Genomic DNA, 25,174 nt, shown 5'->3' on the forward strand with positions numbered 1-25,174 from the left:
GAAATAAACCAAATGTTCAACAATAAAATAAAGTTACATTAATTGATAAATCCATATAATAGAATACAATTTAGCCATCATGATATGGAAGATATTCATGATATATTCAGTGATAAAAGCAAAGCTTGAAACAATATAACATTATGATCTTGCTTTTGTTTAAAATTATCTATCAGTCATCTCCTTACCTACCGATCTACTTATCTATCTAAAAAAGGCTGAAAGAATATTTATCTTGATGTTAATGTTAGTTACCACTGATTGGTATTTTTAAATTTTTCTTTATTATTATACATTGTGTATATTATTGCTTATTATTTTTCCTTTAAAAAAATAAACAAGTATTGCTTTTGTAATAAAAATATACAGTTACCCTTTGGACAGTGTGGGGGTTAGGGGCTCCAACCCTCCCACACATAATTGAAAATCTATGTATAACCTTTGACTTCCCCAAAACTTAAATTGTTCCTCAGTCTCAGTCTCCATGAGGGGATTGGGTCTGGGAACCCCTGTGGATATCAAACTCTGCGGATACTCAGATATCCTATAAGAAATGGTGTAGATCAGTACAAACAGTCAGCCCTCTGCATCTGTAGACTCCCAACTGCTGATAGAAAACAGTATAGGTATTTACTGAAAAAAATCCGTGTGTAAGTGGACCTGTGAAAGGTCACCTGTGAATGTTATTTTAAGGTAAATGTATGTATATATTTTCTCCATGTGTAAAGTAGAACAAGAGTTTATAAAATCAATTAGAAAATGAACAACACAATAGAAAAATGGGCAGTGGATGATTCCCAAAATAAAAACTATGAATGACCTAGGAACAAGAAAAGTTCAACCTCTCCTAATTTTAAAAAATAAAATGAGATATTTTTCTATAGTTAGACTAAAGTTTTCTTAAAGATAGAGAATTAATTCTCTATGACAGCAAGTGATTAGGGCTATGAGATCTCTTGTGCAATGTGGAGATGAGAACCCTATTTCCAGAGAATATGACAATACATAGCAAAAGCCTTAATACTGGGCATATTCAAATACAGGTGATTATTACAATATTGTTTATAATAGTGGAAATTAGAAAAACTCACATCCTAAAGATTAAGAGATTAACTATATTGTGGTGTAGCGATAAAATGGAGTATCATTCAGAAATCAAATTGGACTTTTTTAAAGAATATTTCTTGACATGGAATAGGTTCATAATATACTTCAAAGGGAGAAGAAATATTCTTTTTCTGCTCCCTCACAGTACCAGAAAATGTTGGGGGTTTTTTTGGTGCTATGTGATATACTCTGGTATTCTTGCCATGCTTGATAGTTGACCACTTAAAGATGACATGGTGTCTTACTGGTGTCTGTTCTGACACTTGTTAACAACAGTACTATGAGTGTCTCTCTCTCTCTTCTCTCTTTTTGAATTTATACAATGATTTTACAATGGGAAAAATCTTTATTTAAAAAGGAAAACAATACTGGTAAATAATGGGTCCATGTTCCTCAAATTCAGAACCTTGGGATGAGCACTATGGAAATAACAGGAATCTTAACCTAACTTGGGAATACCTTTAGAAGTAACAAAAAGATAAACACGCCCTCTTCTTGACTTTCTAATTAAACTGATGATGCCACAATATACTTTATTGCTATTCAATATCAAGACTTGGATATGAAATTAATAATAAAACGGATATAGTGTGTGCTCTGAAACCACATGCAAATTACCAATCACCTCCATAACAGTCATGGAGGTTCAGTTGTTTCCTTTCCAATGAACTGACGCACCACAGTATGGTGGTTGAGATCTCAGCCTCTTTTGGTCGTAAACTAGGCTCTTGTTGCTCTGTGTGCTTGGGCCGGTTACACCGTCTCTCTGTGCCTGTTTACTCACCTAAAATGTGGGCATAATGATAGTACTAATGACACAGGGATGCTCTGCATTTTAAATGATATATTTAGACTCCTAGAATATACATGGTAAGCATTCAATAAATGCTATCAGATAATATTATTTTTATTATAACTATTACTATAATGGGAGTTGTACTTGTTATTTTAGGTGCCAGTTATTTTAAATATTTAATAAAGTTGAGTGGCTCCATAATATTTACTTGCTTGCCCACTCATAGTATTTACCTACATTTCTATGATTTTTTTTTTTTTTTTTTGCTTTAATTTCTTGAATATCAGAGTCTAAAAAAACACAGAGATCAAGAACCTGAGAGGCTACAGAAGCCACAAGAAAGAGACAGGAAAGCCAGGGCACTCATTCAGCAGTGGGGAGGGAAGTGGACAATAGCTAAAGTGGCAGATAGTAGAACCGAGGCTGTGGAAACCTGGCTCAAGCCACATGGCGGGTGCTCTGCATAACTCTGTTGACCTCCTTTTCTGTGAGTAGCTTTTCTGATTGGCCTGACTTCCATGTCTTTCTTTTATAATAAAACTCTCAGCTGATGAAACCTGAAGACATCTTTGAAGTGTACAGAGCATATGTGACACACATATGTGGCGCATGTATGTGAACCATTTAAACTATGCTTTGGAAAGCCACATGAAAGTTCTCGACTTGTAGGTGGCCTCTCCAATTTCTCTTTATTGGCCTCTTGGCTTTCTGTTTTGAACTCATGTTGCAACTTTAGTCTTTTGGACGACTGTCTCCATTTAAACTTACAATTGGGACCTTTAGGTAAAGGACTTCTCTACTTAAGTCTCAGTCCTGACTTCCTCTCTCCCTATTTATGAATCGGAACTACGAATAAGCATGTCCTTACATTGTCATAGCCCATGGAATCTGCTCTGGCCTAAGAAGGGAGGAAGATTAGATAATAGACCAGTAGGCAGTGATAGAGCTTGAGTATCGTCAGTCAAACTGAAGGGAGGGAGTGTGAGCTGGAGGATTTTAGAAAGTAATACTGATAGAATGTCTGGGGTGAAGGAGAGGGCAAAGTCTCAGGTAATTTCTGTGTGTTTGTCTTGGTAGCCTGGAGTGACTATGAATAAGAAATGGGAGGTTTTCCAGCAAAGATGACAAGTTGTGGCATGAAGGTGGATTTGGAGATTGCAGGTGGGGCCTTCCAGCAGACAGTTGAAAATCTGCTTTCAAGAAGTCAGACCATTTCGCCTCTGCCTAACTACCAATTAGTTTAAATTAAAGTAAGCGGGTATGGTGTAGACTGCTATTTTCTCTTCCCTGTTTATTTGCTTTTCAGGAGAATTTAGGTTCATACTTGTATTGTTCATGTTGGTCTTAGATAAAGACGTATCAAGGGGAGATCCGCTGAGAAATCTGGTGCACCAGGAATCTGAATTCTGTAGTATTTTTTTAAAGAATCATACAATGTAAAAAGATAGGTTATCATGCAGAAAGTATGTAAGCAACCCTATATTAATTCTACTTCCTCTTAAATTGGTTTTTAAAAAGAAAAAAATGTCAAAGGGCACAAAAACATCAGGTTTGAAATAACTCAAAGCCACAAGAACATCTTGTGAAATCCCATATTATAAACTATGGTTTAAGAGATTTAATAGACTGTGGCAGTAAAATTAATGAATGACAACTCTGAAATATGTGGCTTCAAAAGTAAACAAAGAAGCAAATGGTAATACTTTGCAAAAGGTATGTAATATCAGTCCACAGTGTTATTTAGAAAATTATTTCAGCCAAAGTGCTTATCTTATACATGAAATAAAAGGGAAAATAGCTAAATAATTGAAAAAGGACAAAAAGTCCTGGAAAGAGGAAGAAAGAAAGAGTAAAGCAAAGGAAAAGGTACCAATAAAAATTCCAAAGAAAAAGATAATGAGACAAAAATATTTTTTCAGAAAAACTTTAGGAACAAAATAAACAGATTAAATTCATGACAAGTACATACAAATGAAAAACTTCCAAAGGAGAAAGAAGCAGCACAAAGGGAGGAGGGAACTAAGAATTCCGGCAAGAATGAGGCCTTGCTGACTTGTCATTTTATTCCTTAGACACCCTATCTGTAAAGTAAACCACCACTCCGTAGGCCACAGACAAGTTTAAAAGTATGCATCAAATGCTAGAAAGAAGTTCAGTAAAAAGCCAACACCCACCTTTGGGTAGGGAGACAACTAATGGAGTTTCCTTCTTTTTAGTTTTCTGTGCCTACATAAATGTCTTATTTGAAACTACACTGCTTCCATAATGGACAGGATTTAACTCTATTAAAAGTGAAGCTCTGTATCACATTTCATATTAAAATTTAATACAGCAGAGTCTTACTCCGCTGCCAGCTAATTCAGGAACTGAACAGATGACATTCTTTCCTGTACAGTATGTAATCCAAAGCAAACTTTTCCCATGAGGAAGAGTAGTTATCTCTGGTTGTCTGTGACGGGTTCCTAGCCTGCATTTCCAATCATTAACTTTGAATAGATTGGCCTACTATCTGAGTTCTGCAGTCTTTGTTTTTCCGGAGAAACAAACAACAAGCTCCTCACGTCTACTATTATTCCTCCTATCTAGGGTGGGCCTCTCGCATTGTGTTCCTCTGGCTCACAGAGCCTGAGAGGAAAGGGCAGTGTTTCATTTGCACATGTTCAACCTTAGACACTCACAGCTCCATCTGCCCTCTCACACATGCGTTCCAGGATTCGGTGAATACTGGCGAAACTGGGTCTGTCCGCAGGCAGCTTGCTCCAGCACAGCCGCATTAGGTTGTACAGCTCCAGGGGGCAGTTCTCAGGGCAGGAGAGGATGTTGCCATCTCGCACATAGTAAATGACCTCCTCATGGGCCATCCCGTAGTAGGGCTGCAGGCCATAGGAGAAGATCTCCCACAGGACCACACCGTAGGCCCACACGTCAGACTCTGTGGTGTAGCGGTTGTAGAAAATGGACTCAGGTGGCATCCAGCGGATAGGGATGGCATCATTCTCATTAGCTTTGTAGTAGTCCGCTGAATAGATGTTCCTAGAGAGGCCAAAGTCAGCAATTTTCACCACCATGTTCTCTCCCACCAGGCAGTTCCTGGTGGCTAAATCCCGGTGGACAAACTTGCGCTCTGAGAGATAGGCCATGCCGGCTGCTACCTGCCTGGCTATGCAGAGCTGCTCAGCACAGGAGAGGGCCGGGGGCCCAGGGCTGGAGACCTGAGCCCTCATGGACAGGTCGCTGTGACTGAGGCTGCACGCGGTGTGAGGAGACATGCTGCGGAGGAACTCGTTGAGGTCACCATAGGCCATGTATTCGAAGAGCAGGCACATGGGTTTCCCCACGGCACACACACCTGCAACCAAATAGCATCCTTTGTTAGGGTGGATTTCCAAAGTGGCACACTGGAAAGAGCACTCTAAAAGCAAGTGGCCAGATCAGAAAGTATGGGGCCCTGGCTTTTTTGTTGACAGCTCCCTTGTCAAATACTGACCCTATCTCTTTGTATAAACGTCTATTTACCTTTTCAGATGCAGTGTATCTATCACTCCTCCTAGGCTGCCTTAGCTCCTGAGCCTTTCAGTGTCAGATTTTCCTTCTGTCATTCTTTAACCCATTCTTTTACTATCCTATGTCATAAATATCCATTTATTTGAAGTCCCCCCCCCAACATTTTAGCACCTTAAAAGTGAGATTATGTGTTCTTTAAATTCTGCAAACCAACCATGTCTGGCAGAGCAGGTACTCAGCATTTGTGGAAGGAATTTATAAATGGATGTCTGCTTTATAATTACGTTACATATGTGACGTAATTCCGCTGTGCTTCTGCCACTTCTCTGAAGAAGGATAATAAGGAAGGTGTCGTATGAAATTTGGAAAGAATAACAATCCAAGATCTCAGATGAAGTTTTCAGGTTGCTGCAGAAAAACATTCTGAAATTTACAGTGTTCATGCTAGAAAGGAAACAATGTTAATATAAGGAGTTTTAGATTTAGTTCCAGGAGGATGTTTGCAAAGCTTAACATCTTGCTATATTTGAGAGGGAAACTGGGCAACTTGGAATATTAGATCATTTGAGCACAATTTTACATCACAATAAAGAGAGATTATTAGATCTATTTTTTTCCCTCAGGCAATAATTAGAAGTCTATGTTATTAGAAGAGAAATAAAAATACTGTTATCTTGGCTTACTTATTTTAGGGTTAGTTTTTAATTCCAGGGACTTTAGCAAACAGTTGTATTTATATGTACTAGAGAGAAAATTAAAGAAATGACAACATACTACTCTGGGAATTTTATAAACTGAGGTGATTTAGTGAAATGCCGCACTCTGTGGTACGAAATATATTATATGGAAAGAAACAGACATTTCCCTGGTCAAGGCGTGAAGAAAAAAAGCATAAATGAAGTATGAAGGAGGCAAAACTTGGAACACCTCTGTTTTCTGAAACGATAAATACCTAAGAGCTTCACAATGTTAGGGTTGTCAAATTCCGCCATGAGGGCCGCCTCCCTCTGGAAGTCAGCTTGCATGTCTGCCGAAGCCTCTTCCTTGAGCATCTTCACCGCCACCATGGTGAACGGTTCATAGGGGAGCAAGCCTGGAGCCCTGCGAGGTATGTTTATTTAGAGAGAAATCGGAGATCAGGAATCTTATACATAGTCACATTATATCTATCTATATTATACACATCCCCCAATTTAAGCAACCTTTCCCAGAATCTCAGAATCAAAGAGAGATGCCAATAGTAGATTGTACTTAAAATTCCTTGACTTCAATTAATAAAAATCACTGGGGCTATTTTCAGCATAGATTAAGTTTGAAAAGTGCATTATTTTTAAATTATAGGAATTTGAAAGTACACAGACCCAATGGGATTATCAGTACCATCCTAACCCGGTAATTTCTGGCCAGAATCTAAATTCCAGGAAGGCAGGGACCATGACTTGCACATTTTTATATCCTCAAAGCCCCTAAAATGATACCTTGCATATTTTTGGTTTTTAATAAGTATTTGTGTAAGATTTTCATTAATCATGTAAACTTCCTACCAGGGCCACCTTGAGTGGACATAATGTCCTGCCCAAGAGCACCAGGCCAAAGTGATAATAGGTGTCCACATTCTCTGGCCCAGCAGTTGTGTGGAGCTGCATCCATGCATGGAGGGTATTTTATTCCAGTTTACACAAAGGGCTGGCATTGGGCCTAATGCATATTTGTTTCTCGAGTTCATTGTTTTCTGACATTTTTGCGTTATTTTTTTCTTTTCTGTTTTGCCATTCTGTGAACATCTACTTAGTATCTACACACATCAGGCCCCGAGTTCTTAAACTGAAACACTAGATCAAAGTAAACTTTAAATGAAGTGGAGAATATAGCAATAGAAAATGGAAGAGAAGTAAATTTTGTAATTATTTAAAACACTGCAAGAAAATATGATTAAAAATGTATGTCAGAATTCTTTTCTAAAAAGGAAAGATGATTAAGCTTTGCAGATTCCTTGTAATTTGAACACTGTACAAATGAAGATTTTCCCCATATACACAGCCCTATTTTCTGACACAGAGGGATATTATTTAGATTCAAAGTATAGCACTCAATACAAGTAAGGTTAATGACATGAAGAATTAACTAATTTGATAATAACTATTATAGATACTATATAGAAATCAAGGTAATGGTCTGGTAACTTTTCAGACATAACATATTTCAGTGGAGAGACTTTTTACCTTGCCTGAAAGACCCTTCCAAATGCTCCTTCTCCGATATCCCTCACATATTCAATATTATTCCTTGGATACTCCAGGCTGAGCAATTTGGGATTCAGAAGAAGTGGCATCCTCTGGTACATGGGGTTGGGATGAAGTCTGTCTAGCAGGAGCTCAGAAGGAAGAGTAGTGAGGGTCACTGCTGCCGATTCTCTGCAGGTTAAGGCAGGTAAGATCAGTAATGAGCTCAGGATCAGGCGAGATCTTTGTACTCAGACTTACGGTTCTAAAGAGATGTGGTGTTTAGTAGGAAACATTATACTGAGACAGCCAAAGATCATTCAGTTTTAGAGCAATGAAGTATTTTGTTTGGTCTGGAGTCAAAAGTGACATTTTCTCAGGAATTTTGTTGCTATACAGTCTGGCAGTGGCAATGGAGATGAATGGGAAGATGGGGAACAGGAATAGTCGTAGTCTTCCAAATTATTGTTTAGCTTCTATCTTCTGTGAAAAGTTAACCTGAGGACATGTGATCCTATGTGGAAAGTTATTGATACTTTTAAAGATCATGCTGGGGGTGCTTAATTTTAAAGCAATATAATGGATGCCATAAAGAGATTGGCTGTTACATGTATTCTGCCTCCCATCCCGCATTCCAATATTAAATATGTAGGTTTTAAAACATTACTACACATGGTTAGATTGAACTAGAATCTCACCTTTTCTTATTTTTCCATTGTCTTCGTCTTCGGCAGCAATAAAGAGTAGTTATGGTAAGAAGCGCAAATACTGCAAAGCTGGACATGATGGAGATGATTACAGTCATGGAGTATGTAGGCGAGGCAGAGGAGGAGGAGGAGGAGGAAGGCACATTTGGAATGTCCACACTCGGCTTTGAGGACGTCATTGGTGGGAATGCTGAAAGGAAACAGTAATTCTTTTCATTCAGTCTTAAATTTTTAAGATGCAATTTTTGTATTCAAGCAATCAGTAAACTAAATTTAATTTTAAGAATATGTTTTTGTGCATCAGGTTCTCCCTGGTTATACACCTATAAGTCCAATTGTAAGAATCCAGTGAGATCCAATTGTAAGTAAATCCAGTTTATAGAATCACAGAATTTTAAAGATGAGACTTAGAGAAAAAAAAAACATGTTTGTATTTTCACAACAAATGCAGACCCTGGGCTAGTGCTCTTTAGACTGCATCATATTGTTTATGACCTGACAACAATCATGGAAATTAAATTATTAAATAAAATGCTTGAAGTCAGGATTGTCTAAAGCTGAGCTTTTATGCTGTTGATTTACAAACAGAATAACATGGATCGAAGGAAATGAAAAAAAATGAAATATTGGGACACAAATGAGCGGAAGTTAGTTCATCTAAAAATTGACTCCTCTCAAACTCCTATTAAAAAGGTCTATGCAATATAAAAACAAAGTGAAATCTGCATTACTGCTGGAAACTAAAAGATGCTATATTCATATTACTCTGTAGAGTGCAAAGTCCATTATATATCTATAAAACAACCATATTAATTATATTTTAAATCCTTTTAATTGATTGAGTAAAGACAAAAACATGGATAATAGAGTATTTTAATAATCAACAAAAATGTTTCAATAGTAAAGAATGAACTTTGCACCCTAAAAAAAGAGAATAAACCTTACTTTAAAATGATGTTTTCGGAATAGTGACAGACATGATCTGTTGTCTGGCCACCAAGGAAAATCTTGATAAAATTCAAAAGCAAAAATTATGCAGATCTATTATTTGACCAAAATGTAATTAATAGATTAAATAAAATCCAATAGAACTCTAAGAAAAGAAAAAAATTCAGTATCTTTTCAACCAGAGAGTAAAAAATAGCCATTGTTACAGATTAGAAAATAACTTCCTAATAGGGTATATGGAATTTGGCCAACACTGTGCTGAATGATAAACTCATAGCGCTATCTCTTTTCATTAGATTAAAAAAAAAGAAAGAAAGAAAGAAAGAAAGAAAGAAAGAAAGAAAGAAAGAAAGAAAGAACTAAACATTTAACTTAAGATTTTGGAAAGGAAACAATAACTACAGAAAACAAAGGAAAACAGATGATAAAGTAACAGCCATGTACAAGCAGAAATTAATAAGTTAGAAGGCACATACCACAAATGATAGACTTAAAAAAGGTCAATAATTGGCCTTATAAATATTATTAAGTAGACTAATGAGTGGAATTTTAATTTTAAAAACATAGGAAAGACAGAAACAAATTAGGAATGATAAAGGAATTAAGACAATAGATTCAAAGGTCAATAAAAATAAAATAATGATGCAGTTATATTTTTAAAATCTTAAGGAAAATGATAATAAATTATTAAATTTGAGTAATAAGAAAATCTGACTATAGCTAAACTAGGAAATTTAAAAATCATTGTAGAATTGTGGATATATTATTTCAGTCTTAAAAGAGATAACATTTTCATATTTTATAATATGTTCCAGGAAGAGAAAAATCTTTCAAATTATTTTAGGAAGTTATTGTAAAACTAGTATCAGAACCTAACAATGTTAGCACAAAAGAAAAGCACATTCATAGATTATTAAACATAGATTTAAAACATCTTAAATGAAATATTAGCAATTGACTGTGACATGGTAAGAGAATAATGATTTAATATAAGGAAATAAATTAATATAAAACATTACAAAATCAGAGGAAAACTTTTATTGCAGTAGATGCCTAAAGCCATTTGAAACAGGACATGTAAAAGCAAAGATTACAAGGGATGCCAATATATGACTTCTTCGCCTAGAAGTGGACACAGTGATTATGTCCTGAGCACCCAGAATTAAGAAGGTGGTTTTGAAGCCTGTGGAGACTACCTTTGGTCCTCATTGTGACTCAGGCTGGCACCTGGAACTGAAATATGTCAACACAGCAGTAAAACATTCGTGCAGGACCAGTGACAGTATTTCTCATCAAGCATCACAGCAATGGTGAACTTAACAGACTTCCCAGGTTCCTCTATGTTTTATCTGAAAGCCAATCTAATTTTCTTTGGACTGAGTGACCTGAAGGTTTTATTTTTACTCAATCCAAATGGGGGGGGAAGGGGGACCTAAATTAAAGAGTGAAACCTGCTGCTTATAATAAAGAATAAGCAATCATTAAAAGACAGGGAGAAGTGACCATTTTTGTATCTGGATTTTACAGAGCACGTCATACCATATTTAACGTGAGGGAATGTAATATAATTTATAAAATTTGTAGTGTAATTTCATTAGTAAATGTAAGGGTAATTTTTCTCAAAAATATCAGAAAATAGAATTCAGTAGCTTATTAAGAAAATATTCCATTTTAATTTAGTAAGATTTATTTTTAAAATGCAAGAATTGACATAGTTTGAACAATAATTTTGTTTTATAGATTTAGTTACTTATTCCTTTTGGGATAGTTTTGTATTTTGTCGATTATTGTTCCTGATCTGTTTGCTCTGGTCTTCCTCGGAGTTACATTAATTATGTCTTTGGATTCAAATGATCAGTTTGGATCTCCAGTTTCTTTCCTTTTAAAGTTTCTCTTCTCATCATGATTTTATCTCTTTATACTTTTCCTCTGAACATTAGGGGAGTTTTATTCACTCATTCGTCCATACATTAATGTATTCCCTAAATTAATATTGATTCTTAGGTATCAAGACTACTGTGGTGAACATGACACATCTTCATGTTAAAGTACTTAACTGGGAAACAATGGGTAAACTGGTAATTACAATAAAATGTAAATAGTGTTACAGGAATGGTAAGAACAGGATGCTTGTGAACATCCAGGGGCAGCCCACTCCAGGTCTAGGCATACTGGATACGTTTTCTAGATAAGTAACTGTTAAATATAAAGGGTGAATCGGCAATACTGGTTGAAGGTGTACGTGCATATGGAGGTGGGGAGATAGTATTCATAAAGAAGGAATAACGTGTGTCAGGGCCCAGACCAAGCAGGTGTGGTGCCTTTCTTACTGTCAAGCTGGAGACTGTCTATAGGTAAGGCTACAGATATCAGGTCTAGGTCATAAAAGGTGTTGTACACCAAGTTAAGTAATTGGGACTTTGACCTGTAGTAAGTGGAGAGAATCATTGGAAGGGTTTAAACAGTGGAGTAGCATGATCAGCCTTTTGCTTTAGAAAGATCACCCAGCTGCCACCTGAATTTCATGGTATTAATACCCCCATCACTGCTGATTTCACGTTACCAATAATGAAGTCCTGGATGTGGAGTTGGAAAGAGATGTTCAGTAACACACCATTATATAAGATTTCTACCCTACAGATGACCAGGATAAAGTGGAAATTTATGTTTTTATCTAGACAGAAAGAACACATTACTTGTGTATTGCATTGTGTGTTTACCACCCAAAGTCAATTCTCCATATATTTGACCCCCTTTATCCTTTATGACCTCACCCCAAAACCCTTTCCTTTTAGTGACCACCAGTGTTGTTTGTGTGTGTTAACTTTTGTTTGTCTTGCTTGTTCATATGTAAAACATTTTTAAGAATAGAAAATGAGTGTTTTGTAGCTCATTCATGCCCATATTATTATAATCAGCATAAAAGGCAGAAATGCGGGTGCTTTCTGTGCGTGTTGCTCCTGTCTAATCTAGGATTAAAGGTCAGTACCTTCCACACAGTAAACCCTCAGTGAACTGCTTGAATGGATTGAATGGGTAAACAATTGAATAACAAAGACCACAGCCAACAACTAAAAGTCCACTCAGAGTAAACTTTGGCTGCTTATATGACGAAGAATAAAAACATTTCTCTTTCCTTCCTTCAAGTTGGGAGTAACAATCTGACAGGCTTTCAGAATAATAGATTCTTTTGGTTTTCCCTAACTGCTGTTGTTTACAAACACTGAGACATTCAGTGGTGACCAGTAGCATTCTTTCTTTTAATACTTGAAGGCTTAGTTCTTTAAGTAAGCTGATAAAATCAAGTGCTGGCACTTAGCCGAGTGCAGAGGTGATTAGCTTTGGAATATGTATCACAGAAAGTGAATCTGAGTTAAGCCTCAGAACACTCAAATCAGAGGAAGTTAACTGACGTGAAAACCTTTTCCAATACCATTCTGAAGATTTCGGCATTCTTAGGTCAAAGCACTATCTGATACAAGTTAGTTTCTGGGACATCCCTTTGCAAGCAAACTTTTTGAATTCTTTTCCAGGAATTTTGAAACAACCATTTTAAAATCATCTGACTTGTCTCTGCAAATTTTTTATGGGAAATTAGCTGTCTTAAACAAATATCTATCTTCCAAAAGAAGGATCTGTTGTCACAAATGAAGATTGAGAATTGGCTCCACGAAGAAAAATATATTTGTTTTCATCTAAATAATTAGCTGATACAAAAAATCACAAGTGCAAAGTCAAAAGGTGACATTTTCAGTGTGACTTATTTTATAGCCATATAAGGACCAAGCAAGCTAATAACCTTGAGGTAGGAGATGTCATTTATATCATTCACTAAACAGGCTGCTCTCCATAGCCAAATTAGAAGCTATATGCGGAGATCTGCAGTGATTTTCCTTCATGTGCTACCCTGCCTGGGTGGCCACATCTAAGAGGAGCTGTACATTCCGTTCTGGACAATATGAAGCATGAGTGTAAATGAGCATGCAGGAGTCCATTTACATACACAGAAGGTTTCAAGGGCACAAACAAAATTACTTACTTGTTAGGTTTTCTTTTTTAAAATCTGAGGGGGAAAGGATAAAGATTTGTTTTAAGTGAGCATCCAGATATCTCATATTCTGTGAGAGAGCTAAGGACAGCAAGTTCTCTTTCAGCTCTTCAATATGCAACTGGAAAACATTCTTTGCATTAAATGGGAAAGGGCTGCTTCTTGGAAATTAAACCAGCTGTTAGACTTCCTTACAAAGTTCATTAAAGCAGCATGCAGGGATTCAGCTTTGTTTTGAGAGGTCAGCATTTTCAAACATGTGGCTTATTTTTGCATGCTTAAAAATCTGCTTCATTGGCTAAGAGAGAGGACTCAGTTCCTTTATTCCATTCCTCCACAAAGTATGAGAAGTTCTTAGCCATTTCTCTGCACATTCCAGAAAATATTACAAGCTCTCATAAGATCCCCATATGAAATAAGGTCAGCTCTCAAGCAGCAGTTAAAAGTGCTCTTTAATTTCTTTGAGAACAAATAAAGTCAATCCTTATGCTAACCTGTGCAATTAGGATAGCAGTAGGATTCTGTTATTAGGTATCCGAGGGAGGCAGAACTAAAAAAAAAAATTAGAGATGCCTAGAAATATTAGGAGATTTAAGTGCACACCTTAGTTTCTACAAAATCAGTAAATGATTCAACCTCCAAAGTCTTGAGAGGCTCCTGTTACCTAAAAATGGCAGTCTGGTGCAGGCCAGCGGGTCCCAGTGCATGCTGGGGAGCTTGCTGCAGTCAGGCAGGGAGAGCAGATGTGGCCCTGGTCTGTAGAGTCCCCTGTGGGTCTTCTCTTCCAGTGCCAGCCATTCTTTTGCACAGAAGAGCTCCTGTACCGCCAGGCAGTATTCTCTGAAATAGTTAATGAAGAACAAAATTTGATGAGCCATGGCATGTTAACCCCAAGTTTGTGGCGGCGCCTAAATTCTTTATTTTCAAAACATCATTATAGGACATTGTTCTCGCAAGAGGGCTTTTGAAAGGACTGTTTTATTGTAAATAATATGAGACTTAATGAAATATCCTGTCAGATGAAATAGTATCTTGTTTTGTTTGTAAAACATAATTAATGCTACTTTAAAAGTAAGATGACATGTTAAGTATGTTTTTCATGGGAAAAATAAGAACTTCTTTAAATTCAAAAGGTATTAGATTAGGAATCTGTGATCTGTCTTCTCTCAACTTTATATTACAATAACTACAAAGGTACAGAAACAAGGTACACAGAGCTTTTAAAACACACATACTAAAAGTTACAGATCATTGTCAGTCAATTTCCAGCCCAGGAGATCTCCCTTTAATCTCGGGGCTAATGGCAGGGCCTGAGAAACATGCTTGTCTTCTAAACAGAACAGCACCACCTCCCTGGCAGGTTATAGGAGGGCACATGGAGCCCTACCCAGCCCTAGCCCTGCAGAAGCTGAGGCCTGTCCCATTGCTGTGTGTGTTTCCCTGCTTCTCTCCCCCACCCCCAATATAAGACAAGAGTGTCAGTACTTCAACTAGAATAGTGGGTGGAATGTATTATAAAATATATACATGTAATATAAAATAATATTCTAAAATGCTCATCATGACCTCATATTTGTTGGCAAATAGTGCTGAAACACTTGAAATGTAGTTATATTTTTCCTTCTCTCTCTTGGCTTCCTAATGAGATCTGTGTTAGTTTAGGATTTTTTAAAATTTCATAGAAAGCAGAGATATTTATGAATGATAATGTGAACAATAACAAGGGCAATAGGATATTATACCATTTATGACATTTTTTCGAAGCTCAGAGTCCTTGTATTATAAGGTATCATCAGTGATTTACATGGTAGGAATTTTGTCCAATTAATTGCCTTCTATTTTGGACAAAAGCCTATTTTTTTTTCCTTTGCTAAAACACATGACAACTGCCTCTTTTGAAAACTCTTCCTGTTTGCAGACAGTCAAATACATTTTCCCATTTATTTAATTTTAATTTTACCTGCAAATGGGTATGGGAGTAGATACTGCCCCAGGGTTGCATTCTTGGAAGATGTGGTTACACAGCAAAGCCTCAGCAGCAGGCCGGCAGAGCGGGCTCACTGCCTTCAGGTCACTCCAGGCGGTGTGGACAAGCAGTTCTTGGGCCTCCTCAGGGTCAGCGTAGGAGTTGTTGAAGAAAACAAGAGCATCGTTTGCCAGCACAGCATTGCACACCTCCCCTCTGTACTGGGCACAGTAGCCTTTGCTATCTTTCTGTGGTTTACTGAAAGGAGCAAGAAACAATGTTCCCAGTCACATGCTATTTCTTAGCATTCGGTCTGCTTTTTTTTACATCTGCATCACAGAAATAGGAGAAAACTGCACCAGTAAATTGGTTGAAATGCTCCACCTGAATATTGTCTTCATTTCCACCTGTAGTTATATCACCTCTAGCTTCTCCAGAAGGCTATTGTGAGGATCAAATGTGATAATGGATGTGGAAAACTTTGGAAACTATGGGTATCCTTATTATTTACATTATAAATATAATTTGAATGCTCTTAGTTAAATAGCCTGAGATGCTTCTTACAAAAAATAAAAATCAAAAGAAAAATCGGAATCAGTTTTGAATAGAAATAAGATTTTGGTTGCAGTTTTGGTTTTTCTTTCTATAAAGTTAACTAGCCTGTGCAAGCCCTTTGCATACTGGGAAAAGCCATAAAATACAAAGTATATGGTTCTTATTACTTTTCTATGTCTCTGTAATATTTCTGGGAGCATTAAAGTCTGTTTCTAGAATTAGCTCTAGGAGGTAAGAAATAATATACGGGAGCAAATATATACATGTTTTATACATATAATACAGGGTGGGGCAAAAGATTTACAGTTGTGAGTATACAAAACAGAGTTTATTCTTGTATTAGTATTAATTATAGTATTATTTTCCATACAAACAACTATAAACCTAGTTTTGCCCCACGCTGTATATATACATATAAGTGGACAGAGACATACTGTCCAGTTATAGTTTCAGAGTTGAAACAAATTCCTTTTTTCTCTCTTCTTATGCAGACTTATAAACCTCAAATTTTATGCAGTTATCAAATTTTAGAGGCAAAACATGAAGGCAAATTGGGATATTTTGTCCCTCAACCTCCCAACCCTATCACTTAAACAAAATTCAAAAGGAGCTCACAGCAAAAATTGGGGGACAAGATAAATGCAAAGAACTGCCTTGATGTCTCCTGTTGTCTTTTGCGAATGAGGAGACCCCTCGCTGTGCAACTGAAGCTGCGTTTCTCTGCAGGCAGGAGACTGCCGATGGAGCAACACCAGAAGCAGCTGGTCCTGTTGTTCATTCGAACAGTGGGGCAGAGGTCACAGGGATCTGTACACAGAATGCTAGTTATTTTGGAATGATCTGCCGGACTATCTCCAAAAATGCAAGTTAATATTGCACATGGAGCCAGTCCCTCTCTTGCCTCCTGACAAACTAAATCTGGCTGATCTTCCTTTCTGTAAAGTTTCTCTTTTTAGAGGCAACAATGGATATTTAATCCCAAGTCTCCCTTTTAACTTCTTTTATAACAGACAACTCTCCTTGGTCAAATGGAATATTTAAAGAATTCTCATTACACCCTTCACTCATTTCTCTCTGCATTAACATGTATGAGTCATGTATTTAAAAGTGATCATGCAGTTCCTATGAGGGAGACCTCCACGCCCTTTGAATAATGCTCGTCCATGCAGACAGTCCACTGTGATTTGTTTGAGATACGGCAACCCAACTACTCCATTGGAAATTCTACCACCTTTTCCAGCTATCCCTAGGGGTGGCACACTTGTACCTTCCTCTGATATGGACAGATCTCCTTTCCTGATAGACCAACTGTCTAGTCTCCCATTGTACTTGCCCAACAAGTTTTATGACCAGGTTCTATGCCACTTCCAATCTCCAAAGCAAACTTGGAATTTTTTATTCGTTCATGCCTAGTGTCTTTGTATATGATTCATTCTCTAAGGCAGTGTCAGTAAACACAACCCACAGGTCAAATTCAACCTGCTGCCCATTTTTATACTGCCTGTGAGCTAAGAAGGATGTTTACATTTTAAATGGTTGGAAAAAAAAAAAAGTGAAAACTTTATGAAATTCCAATGTCCATGTCCATAAGTAAAGTTTTATTGGAGGAGAGCTGTGTTCAATTATTTATGAATTGTCTATGCTGTTTTTGCCCTGAAACAAAAGAGTGGAGCAGTGGCAACAGAGACCGTATGGCCCACAAAGCCAAATATATTTAATATCCAGCCCTTTACGGAAAAAATTTGCTAACCCCTGCTCTAAGACATAGATCAGATGTCATTTTTCTGAAATGCCAAACCAGTGTCCTCAAGCAGAAGGACATGGCCTCCTCTGAAAAACACCTCTTGTGTTTCTTCTGACTAAAATTACTATACTACCTGTTTACTCTGTAAAACAGAGTGATATCAAGACAAAATTGTAAATATAAAAAATCTTGAAAATTTATTATATTAGCCAAATATATATATATATTTTATATATTTGTACATATGTCAGTTATCAGTATATATATACATAGGCACAACACATATAGTATTACATATATATGGTATAAGTACTATATGTAGTATACATGATATATAACTTTTATAAATATGTTTTTATATCCTATGTTTTTACTTAGCATGATCTAAACATTCTCCTAGCCCTATGCCATCATGTTTTTCAAAAGCATGGTCCTCAAGTCACATCAATTTATCTTATTGGTAGATATTGAAATTGCCCATACATTTCACCAAATTTAACTTCTACCATGTTTATGTTGTATGTCCCTCCCGTAGCTATTCAGCTTCACTGTAGAATCCGTAAGGATCGGAACTCTGTCTCTTAGAACTGTGATAAATGAATACATTAAAGCTATATGAATTGAGACAGGATAAGGAACTAACCAAATTTTCTCATGCAATGTATTCTTTCATTCCGCGGAATCAGAAGCAGTGGTTTCTGGTTTAGGTCCTGCTCAGCTACTGTGCTGTCTGGGTTAGTGTAGAAGTTACCAATCTGAGTTCTTGCGTCTGTCTATCTGAGATCAGATTGAAACTTTGTAGTTTGCTATGTGGTCCTGGCAATTTTTGGTGCATCAGATTCTGCATATAAAAACATAGCGATAATAATAGTTCTTGCCCCATAAAGTTGCTGAAATGTTGATATGAGAAAAGTGGTGATCATAAATATACCACAAAACTTAGCTGTTATTATCATTATTACAATTGTTAATTAATTATTCTTAATCTCAGTTTCATCATTTGTAAAATTAGATAAAAATAGTTGTCACACTTCATGGAGTTTTTATGAAAGTCAGCTTTACTGCAAATGAAACTCTAAATTGCCAAGTGTTATATTACAAGGTGATACTTTCTTATCTATAGGATAAAGCAATAAGGGAGAGTTTGGGGGAGTCAGTGCTGAGTTCCATTTCCAAGCCTATAATTTACTAGCTCTGTAAGTCACTGCACTCTCCATTTCAAAGACACTCTCTTAGTTTCTTTTCGGTACAATAGGGATAATAATAGTACCTATGTCATAGGGATTTCCTGAGGATAACTTTCAATAATGCACATAAAGCCCTGAAAACAGTGCTTGATACACCATAAGTATTCAATAGATGTTACCTATCTCCTTTTTCATCATCATCTTGTAAGAGTATTAAAAGGATTCGAAATTAGAAAGTTTCTGAAAGATTACAGTGCTCAGCAAATAGACAATAGATGGCATGTCAGACACAAATTAAAACACAACAAAACAAAACATTGATATAACAACAGTATCTTACCTCCATTCTTTTCACCGGAAAGGAAATTCCCACAGGAAATCAAATTAAAGGGGAAAAGAAGCCAAAGTTAGTACATTTTCATTTTATGGTTTGTAAGAGATAGCTTTCATACCTCTAATTTCTTAAGTTTCTGAAAAGTTCTCTGCTTCTGCCAGGAAGCCTAATACTACAATGACAGGCAGATTTGGAGAAGGAGATTAAGAAAATATGGACCATCTCCAGGAACTGAATTCTTTTCAAGTTGAAGCAACCATGGACACCATTAGTCCAGACAGTGTCATAGCTCTGAACATTCCTCTGTTAGCCACCCAAGGACTTTGCATCCAGAAAGCAAGATGTGGAGGTTAAGTGGGAAGAGGTGAGAGAGGAGGGTTGGAGGAGAGATGAGAGAGCTGTTATTTCCACAGACCCACTAGCTTCATAGTCCTGTGACCTGTGCAGCCACACAGGGTCATGTACCCAGAAGAACCACATGCTTAGTTTAGTGCACTGCTGTCACCGTCTGAAAATATTTCATGTTTTAACAAAAGCCCCCACATTCCCATTTGTGAGGGTTGGTGACTGAGGTTTTTGTAACCTTGAATGTGTGAGTCTTTTGTCTTTTTGGGCTTTTTATTAAATGAGCCTGATGATGAAGCTCAGAAACCAACCTACGTGAGGCACCACCATGACCCAAACCTCATGCCGATCCTGCCACTGTATGGATAGAACAGGTGGAGGGAGACATCAGGAAATTCTTCCAGAGAAAATGGTATGTGATTTAGAGAGGTAAAGACAGATTCTAAGAGCAGCTGAGCAGGGAAACCTGTTGAAACACGAGGAGGCCAAGGTTATGTATATGAAACAGCCCTTAGTTTAAGATGTAAGAGGAGGATTCAATATCATGGATATGTGCCAGTGCCAAAGAGAATCCAGGCATAGTACTTGGGAGGAGATAATAAGCTTAGATATGCTTCGATTTCAAGGAGAAGTGAGGAAAGAAAAATGTGATTAATTAAGGGTGCTTGGTTATCTGAAGAATATTAAGAAAATCTGAGGATGCCCTCATATACTGGGTTTCCCTATGTTTCGTATAGAAATTTCTCCAGTCACATTTTCTTTTGCCCGGGGGGTGGGGAACAGGGAAGGGATCCAAGAGCCTTGCAATCATAAACAACTGCTTTTATCTCAAATAAGACATTTTAAAATTTCAAAAATTTCCAACAGTCATCAATATTTGTAGTATTTTTTAAATTATCTGGAAAAGTCAGCAAAAGTTTGGCTCTCTTCTAAAACATAGAGTGACTCTAATATAAGAAAGCTGCTTGATTATAAGAAGAATGCTCAGCTCTTAGGCCTAACTGCAGAACAGCTGGTAGCAATTCAGTGTGGCTACTGGCTGTTACTCATTTTTTCTTCCCCCTTTTATTAAAAACAAAACCAAAACACCTTTAGTCAATATGAAACCAGATAGCCAGGTGAGTACTGGAAATATTGGGGGGACCACTTTGTAAAATATATATGATTGTCTAACCACTATGCTATACACCTGAAACTAATACAAAATAATATTGAATGAAAAGTGTAATTGAAAAATAAATTTTTAAAATGTAACCATATAGAGCAGCCATGAGGTGCCAGAGAATGATGCCTGTTTGGTTGATAAGAATACTCTCTTCCTGTTGTGGCTGAGCAGCGTGTTCCTGCTACATCACCACATGTCTCATAATTGAGGAGATTAGGGACACATTGGGAGTGTGACTCTTAGACTCGTAAACATGAGAGAGCATGAAACATGGTAGTACAGCCCGGCCGGGCGTGGCTCAGCGGTTGAGCATCGACCTAGGATCCAGGCGATCAGGGTTCGATTCCCGGTCAGGGCACATGCCCAGGTTGCGGGCTCAATCCCCAATGACTCTCTCATCATTGGTGTTTCTCTCTCTCATCATTGGTGTTTCTATCTCTCTCTCTCTGAAATCAATAAAGATATATTAAAAAAAAAAAAAAAAAAAAGAAACATGGTAGTACATTCAATCAGCTATATTGATTATGAAATATAATTCAAAGTTCTGTTTATTTCTGTAACAGTGTGAAACATCAACTCCTTTAAAATATAGAAAATGAAACTACAGTGGTCCCCTTTTATCCACAGTTTTGCTTTCTACGGTTTGTTACCTGCAGTCAACTGCAGTCTGAAAATATTAAATGGAAAATTGCAGAATTCAACAATTCATGAGTTTTTAGTTGTTTGCCATTCTAAGTAGTGATGAAATCTCGCAACATTCTGCTCCATCGGGCCAGGATGTGAATCACCCATTTATTCAGTGTCTCCACACTGTAGACGTTCCCCCAACTGTTAGCGCTCTTGTTTATCGGATCAACTGTGGTGATGCTGCAGTGCTTGTGTTCAAGTCACCCTTATTTTACTTGATAATGGCCCCAAAGCCCCAGAATAGTGATGCTGGCAATTCGGGAATGCCAAGGAGAAGCTGTAAAGTGCTTCCTTTAAGTGAAAAGCTGAGGACTCTCACATCATCTCCAGAAGGGTGAGTGCAGTACAGTAGGATATTTTGAGAGAGAGTGACCATGTTCATATAACTTTTACTATAGTATATTACTATACTTGGCCTATTTTGCTAGTTATCATTGTTAATCTTGTACTGTGCCTAATTTATAAGTTAAACTTTATCATAGGTAAGAATGTACAGGAAAAAATGTAGTATACATAGGCTTCAGTACTATCTACGGTTTCAGGCACCCAGGGGGTCTTGGAACATATCCCCCGTGGATATAGAGGTAGTATGGAGGACTCCCATACTACCACATCATATTTCTCCCTACTGCCCAGTTTTGGTTTTGTTACAAATATTCATTTGAGCTTTAAATTTTATGACCAGAAGTTCCAGACCCTGAGGTCAGTCCAAAGAAGGGGCATTGCAGAAGTGGGAGTGTTGGTAGAATGCGAAATTGCTCATTTTAGAGAAGGGATGTGACCCAGGCTCATTCCTGTACCCTGAGGCTGGATAAGCACAGAGACAACTTTGGACATCACCCTCCCAGGAAGGGCCTATTCATGCCTTCGAGAATGGGAAATACAAATGTGTATTTTCTTCTCCTGAATCCCTGTCTTTGTTTTTCCCCAGCTTTACTGAGATATAATTGACATAATATTTTATAAGTTTAAGGTGTACAATGTATTGACTTGATACACTTACATATTGCAAAATGATTACCACGATAGCATTAGCTAATACCTCTATCATATCACATAATTACTTCTTTTTTTGGTGAGAACATTTAAGATCAACTCTTAGCTACTTTCAAGTATATTATACAGTATTATTAACTATAATCACCATGCTGTGTATTAGATTCCTGAACTTAATAATCTTATAACTGGAATTTTGTACCCTTTGATCAACAACTTCCTATTTTCCTCCACTCTGAAGCCCTTGATAACCACCACTGTACTCAGGGTTTCTATGAGTTAGGCTTTTTTAGATTCCACATATAAATGAGACCATATAATACTTACCTTTCTCTGTCTGACTTATTTCACTTAGCATAATGTCCTCAAGTTTCAGCCATATATTGTCACAAATGGCAAGATTTCATTCTTTTTATGGCTGAATAATATTCCATTCTGTATATATACCACATCTTCTTTATCCATTTGTTCATTGATAGACACTTAAGTTATTTTCCTATCTTGGCTATTGTAAATAATGGACATGAGAGTGCAAATATCTCTTCAATATCCTGCTTTCATTTCCTTTAGGTATAAACCCAGAAGTGGAATTACTGGATTAGATGGTGGTTTAATTTCTTGAGGAATCCCTATGCTATTTTCCATAGTGGTGAATCAATTTCCATTCCCACCAGCAGTGCTCAAGAAGTCCCTTTTTTCCATATCCTTGCCAACACTTGTTTACTCTTATCTTTTTGATGATAGTCACTCTAATGGGTATGAGGTGATATTTCATTGTGGTTTTGATTTGCATTTCTTTGATGATTAGTGATGTGGAGCACCTTTTCATGTATCTGTTAGCCATTTGTATGTACTCTTTGGAAGAAAATGTCCATTCAGCTTTTTTAAGTTGTATGAGGGTTGTTGTTTTTAAAGCATATTTTGGATATTAACTCCTTACCAGATACATGATTTGCAAATATTTTATCCCATTCCATATGTTGTATTTTCATTTTGTTGATGGTTTATTTTGCTGTGCAAAAGTTTTTTAGTTTAAAATAGTCCCACTCATTTATTTCACTTTTGTTGCTTGTGCTTTTGATGTCATATTAAAAAAAAAATCATTGATGAAAACGATGTCAGCGAGGTTGCCACCTATGTTGTCTTTTTTGTCCTGATCTTAGAGGAAAAGCTTTCAGCCTTTTAGTGTTGAGTATGATGTTGCTTGTGGGTTTGTCATCTATGCCTCATATCGTATTGAGTTATGTTCCCTCTATACCCAATTTGTTGACCTTTTTTAATCATGAAAGGATATGGTATTTTGTTGGATGCATTTTCTATATTTATTGAGATGATCATATGATTTTTATCTTTCATTCTCTTAATGTGGCATATGACATTTATTGATTTGCATATGTTGAACCATTCTTGCATCCCAGAGATAAATCTCACTTGATCATGGTATATGCTCCTTTAATGCGCTATTGAATTCAGTTTACTATTTTGTTCAGAATTTTTGCATCTGTATTTATCAGGGATAGTGGTCTAAAGTTTTCTTTTCTTGTAGTGTCTTTTTCTGCCTTTGATATCAGGATAATGTTGGCCTAGTAAAATGAGTTTGGGAGTGTTGCCTCTTGGTCAGTTTTTTGGAAGAGTTTGAGAAGGATTGGTGTTAATTTTTCTTTAAATGTTTGGTAGAATACCTGTGTCTATTTTGATGGCCTCTGGCTCTTCCAGGATTCTGCTCATTAGAGGGATCATGGGCTGTCCCTGGTGTCTTGCTTGTCTCTGCCTCAGGACTGAGGATTCTGATGACAAAGAGAAGGCATCTTGCCAACTGTCCTATGATTTGAACCTTTTGGAGTTGTGACTGGAGGGGAAATGCAACTTCCTGGTTCATAGGGAGAAGTTCCAAAAGTTTTTCTGACTCCTTTTGATGACTAACAACAAATGTAAATGAGTCAGAAAGAAGTATATCACGTTTCTTAAACAATGCATAAGGATTTGGGCAAACACATGGAAGAGCTTTGGGAAAATGAAGGCTGATCTTTATTTTTTTTTCTTGTCCTTAAACAGTGGAAGTATCATTAGACTTAATCCTAAGCACTAGACCAGATTTTTCCATTTCCAGTTTTCCCGGCCAGGATGAGTAAATAAACAGATGGAGTAAAAACTTCAAAGTGAGACACAAAGAATGTGACAACGGGGCTGTTGAATGCAGAACACTAGGGGAGGAAGGGATTGACTGAAATGAGAGAAAGAAGAATTTGGGCTAAGGACATTGCCAGAATGTCAAGGGGAGGCACCATACTGGACTCAAAGCTCTGGACCTCTGGCCAGCCCCATCAGAGTCTAAAGGAGAGAGGGACCGAAAGCAGAAATAGAGAAAGCAGATGTCATGCCCAAGCTCTGGAATATCTGGGCAGCATAAGTCCAGGTTTCTTTGAAATGACTCTGAATTAGAGTAACTCAGTGGATTTCTTCTCACCAGAGCAGCCTCACTTCTCTACAACATTGTTCCAGGGAGCACCCCAGAGTTGGAAGGTAGATTCCTCAATGATGGCAGAGGGACCTTCATGAGATATCTAGCAAGTTTAACTGAAAAGAACGAGTCAAAGCAATGAAGAAAAAAGGGCAGATGTCTCATGGTTGTTCAGAGGTCCTAGTCCATTGTCCCATTGAGACACCCTGATTGGATCTTCCTGGGGAAATTTTAGAAAAAGTAGGGAAGCTTCAAATCTCCTTATAGTCAGTGAGACCCAATAGGAAAACTGATCAGAGGCTGAACAAAGGGTCTTGTATCTTTTTTTTTTTATTTAAATGTTTTTATTGATTTTTAGAGAGAGAGGAAGGGAGAGGGATAGAGATAGAAACACTGATGGGA

General features: G+C 37.1%; 1 protein-coding gene across 4 annotated transcripts in view; it reads right to left on the reverse strand.

Annotated features, from left to right (window-relative positions):
* Window positions 1-2,116: 2,116 nt before the first annotated feature.
* The window catches only part of MUSK (muscle associated receptor tyrosine kinase), a 71,878-nt gene continuing 48,820 nt past the window's right edge, over window positions 2,117-25,174 (reverse strand). For 3 of the 4 annotated variants that reach the window (XM_081152102.1, XM_081152100.1, XM_081152099.1), the window contains 6 exons: window positions 15,293-15,563; window positions 13,997-14,172; window positions 8,328-8,526; window positions 7,630-7,821; window positions 6,360-6,508; window positions 2,117-5,252 (listed from right to left, as the gene is read on the reverse strand). In XM_081152102.1, the coding sequence (XP_081008228.1) occupies window positions 4,570-5,252; window positions 6,360-6,508; window positions 7,630-7,821; window positions 8,328-8,526; window positions 13,997-14,172; window positions 15,293-15,563 (1,670 nt within the window). In that variant the 3' untranslated portion in view covers window positions 2,117-4,569. Of the gene's footprint in view, window positions 5,253-6,359; window positions 6,509-7,629; window positions 7,822-8,327; window positions 8,527-13,323; window positions 13,348-13,996; window positions 14,173-15,292; window positions 15,564-25,174 lie in introns of all 4 variants that reach the window. The other variant, XM_081152101.1, reaches the window with a different exon arrangement.

The sequence above is a fragment of the Miniopterus schreibersii genome, assembly GCF_964146895.1.
Source record: "Miniopterus schreibersii genome assembly, chromosome: 11".
Taxonomy (NCBI): domain Eukaryota; kingdom Metazoa; phylum Chordata; class Mammalia; order Chiroptera; family Miniopteridae; genus Miniopterus; species Miniopterus schreibersii.